This window comes from Pinus tabuliformis, chromosome 1_1 (genome assembly GCF_031772625.1).
Source record: "Pinus tabuliformis cultivar Carrire ecotype Pingquan chromosome 1_1, CPIR1, whole genome shotgun sequence".
NCBI classification, from domain to species: Eukaryota; Viridiplantae; Streptophyta; class Pinopsida; order Pinales; family Pinaceae; genus Pinus; species Pinus tabuliformis.
In genome coordinates, this window is record NC_142297.1 from 258,492,699 (window position 1) to 258,495,693 (window position 2,995).

The 2,995-nt window shown below is 39.5% G+C and overlaps 1 protein-coding gene across 1 annotated transcript; it reads left to right on the forward strand.

The window, feature by feature from the left end:
• The first annotated feature begins 202 nt into the window (after positions 1–202).
• LOC149212518 (putative UPF0481 protein At3g02645) lies at positions 203–1,216 on the forward strand. Its single transcript, XM_089388714.1, has one exon. The coding sequence runs from the start codon at positions 203–205 to the stop codon at positions 1,214–1,216; it is 1,014 nt and encodes a 337-aa protein (XP_089244840.1).
• Positions 1,217–2,995: the final 1,779 nt, after the last annotated feature.

Genomic DNA, 2,995 nt, shown 5'->3' on the forward strand with positions numbered 1-2,995 from the left:
AAGAGCCTTGTGTAGAATGATGAGGAGGACCAATGGACACATGGATTTCGCCGTGCGTGCAAGGAATGCGATCGTGCAGGTCCAGGAGGTAATCGAGAACAACTACGACGGAAAAGTCGAGTAGGAGGGAGAGATCATCGCTACGAAACTAACTTTGGATGGTTGCTTCATTCTAGAGATAATGAGGGTATTTGTTTTCGAGATGTCGAGATCAGAGGGCTATGATCCTCTTTTTGAAAAGAAAAGGCTTCTTCATGTTGAACGGGATTTGCTGGGTGACATTTTGAAGCTCGAGAATCAAATCCCCTTGATCGTTCTCCAAAGGCTGCTACAATTGGAGCTTCAACAGAAAGATGTCACGGACACCCTTTGCCAGATCGTGCTCCGCTTCCTTCTCATATTCTATCCTTTTGGCAATGAAGAAAAGGAAGCATATGTTGATGATGGTCACTTGTTGAGCATCTTCAAGCAGAGGCTGCTACTAGAGGATCAAGGTCATCATCTTCTGGATTTTTTTCGCACCCTCGTTGTGTTTGCACCATTCGGAGATGCTGGCAACAACTCGGTGTCCATTGACGTCGTAAACACGGGAGGCGAGCATGCACAGTACACAATGCTCTCCAACAAATGGGACGACGAACACGAGCGCAAAGACGAATACAATGCAGCCGCAGATATCCCTCGCGCAGTAGATTTAGCAAATGCTGGGGTCAAATTTAGGAAATGCCTTGGAGGCATAAAAGATATTTATTTTGAACAGAAGAGCGCCACCATGTATCTTCCTTCGATCATTGTAAATGATTGGACAGAGTTAGCATTCCTTAACTTAATGGCTTTTGAGCTGCAAAAGCGATTCAAAATCAATTACGTTATCGATTACATGTACCTCATGAAAAAGTTAATGGTCTCGGAAGAAGACGTGCTCTTGCTAAAGAGAGAGGGTGTAGTTAGTAACTACCGTGGGACGGAGAAAGAAGTTGCCGAGCTCTTCAACAATATATCCAATGGAATGGCCATCGATTCAAATGATTTCATGGGCGGACTGGCACGAAAAGTGATTGTGCACAGAAAAAATAAATACAACAGCTATCGTGCCACGCTTTTGAATGAGTATTTCTCAACTCCGTGGAAAACTTTAGGTGTGATAGCCGCAATTCTTTTAGTGGCGCTGACCATCGTGCAAACCATCTTCACCATGCTAGCACTATACAAGTAGCCTCTTGTGTTTTCTTTTTCCAAATAATTCATCACTATGACTAGTGTATGTTTTCTTTTTCCAAATAATTCATCACTATGACTAGTGTATGATGGGGTTTCTACTTTTCAACTGAATTTGAATTTTATGCTATTATTAAAGTGTAGAGGATGGGATGGAGGTTTCTACTTATTTTAAATGATTACATAGTTAGCAAGAGCAATCTACATGGTTAGCAATAGCAAGCACTATGGTGTAGAATACGAGTCCTATCTAATAAGTTTTTGAATATTGTTCACGTATTTTGGTAGCTATGTTACAGTTGAGCATTCGACATTTCTGGGCAGCATGTGACAGTTGATTTTTTTTTTTCTCCGCAAACTTCATCATAAAATTAGCATATTATGTTGCTACTTATATTTTGTTGTTTTTTTCCAAATAATTTATCACTACTGTAGGATGGGGTTTCTACTACTTGTAAGTGAATTTTATGTTACTATTAAAGCGTAGAAGATGGGATGGGGATTTCTACTTTTTTTAAATGATCTACATAGTTGGAAATAACAAGTTTTTGAATATTATTCACGTATTCTGTTAGCTATGTTACAGTTCAGCATTCTACATTTCTAGGCAGTACGGGACACTTGAGAAACAATGCATTCTTGTGATAAAATAAAATAAACATGTCAATTTCTTTTTTTTTTGAACTTTTGAAAATAAACATGCCAAGTGTCGTCAACTCTAGTTTAATCCCTTTTGTTGCATAGAAGTTCTTAAACTCATTTGAGACATACTCATCACCATTATCAGTATGTATAGATTTAACATTCTTGCCCAAATCTTTCTCCACCAATGCTTTAAACTCAAAAATTTGTGAAAGTTTGATCCTTTTTCTACATGAAAAATATCCATCATTTTTGAGAAAAGTCATCAAAAAAATATAACATAATACATGTTTTTTTTCATGGATGTTGTCGAGAATGGTCCACACACATCTAAATGGACTCTTTCTATAATAGCCTCTACTTGACTATCTCTGTCGTGAAATGAAGACTTGGTGTAACTTGCTCAAGCATACCTTTGGGAAGACTGGTAGAGATCTGCTACAATATCTTCAAAGCCCCATGATGCAAGTGGCCCAATTACCTATGCCACAAATCGCCAACGTCTTGGCTCTCCACCCTTTCTCCTTTTGTGCTCAAAGAAGCACACTACTCTACCTCTAGCTTATAGATATTCTTCACCCAAATCCCTATCTTCTTTACTTAACCCATGGCTATGTGTCGAAGGAACGCTTTTCCTTTCAAGAACATTACATCATAGCCTCTATCCTCAAGCATCACAACAAATACCAAGTTCTTCTTCAGCCTGGACACATATTGTTGGCTTATTAGGGCCTGACCCAGGTTCAGAGATGATTTAGCCAAACAAATCTCTGTACTACAGGCCCTTTTAGCAACAGTCCACGGAGCGCACACTGAGGTCTCACCCAAAGTAGTATGGGAGGGTTATAGAACCAGGTTTCCACACCCTAGAGATGTCTGATGATTTCAAGTGATCCGTGGTTCGACCCAGGGTGCACGTCGCTACGTGCACTTACCCGTATCACGCAGCCTGAGATGTTGCCTTTGCACAACGCTATTTAGGGGCCGAACAGTGTTATTACCCAAGTTCTTACTCGCAGCCCGATATTAGTTGATTAACTTAACTTATTTTTACGCTTTCAGTTATACTTAACAATATTCACAATACAAGTGCACACAGCAAACAAACAATATAATTGAATAAACAGTATAAGTG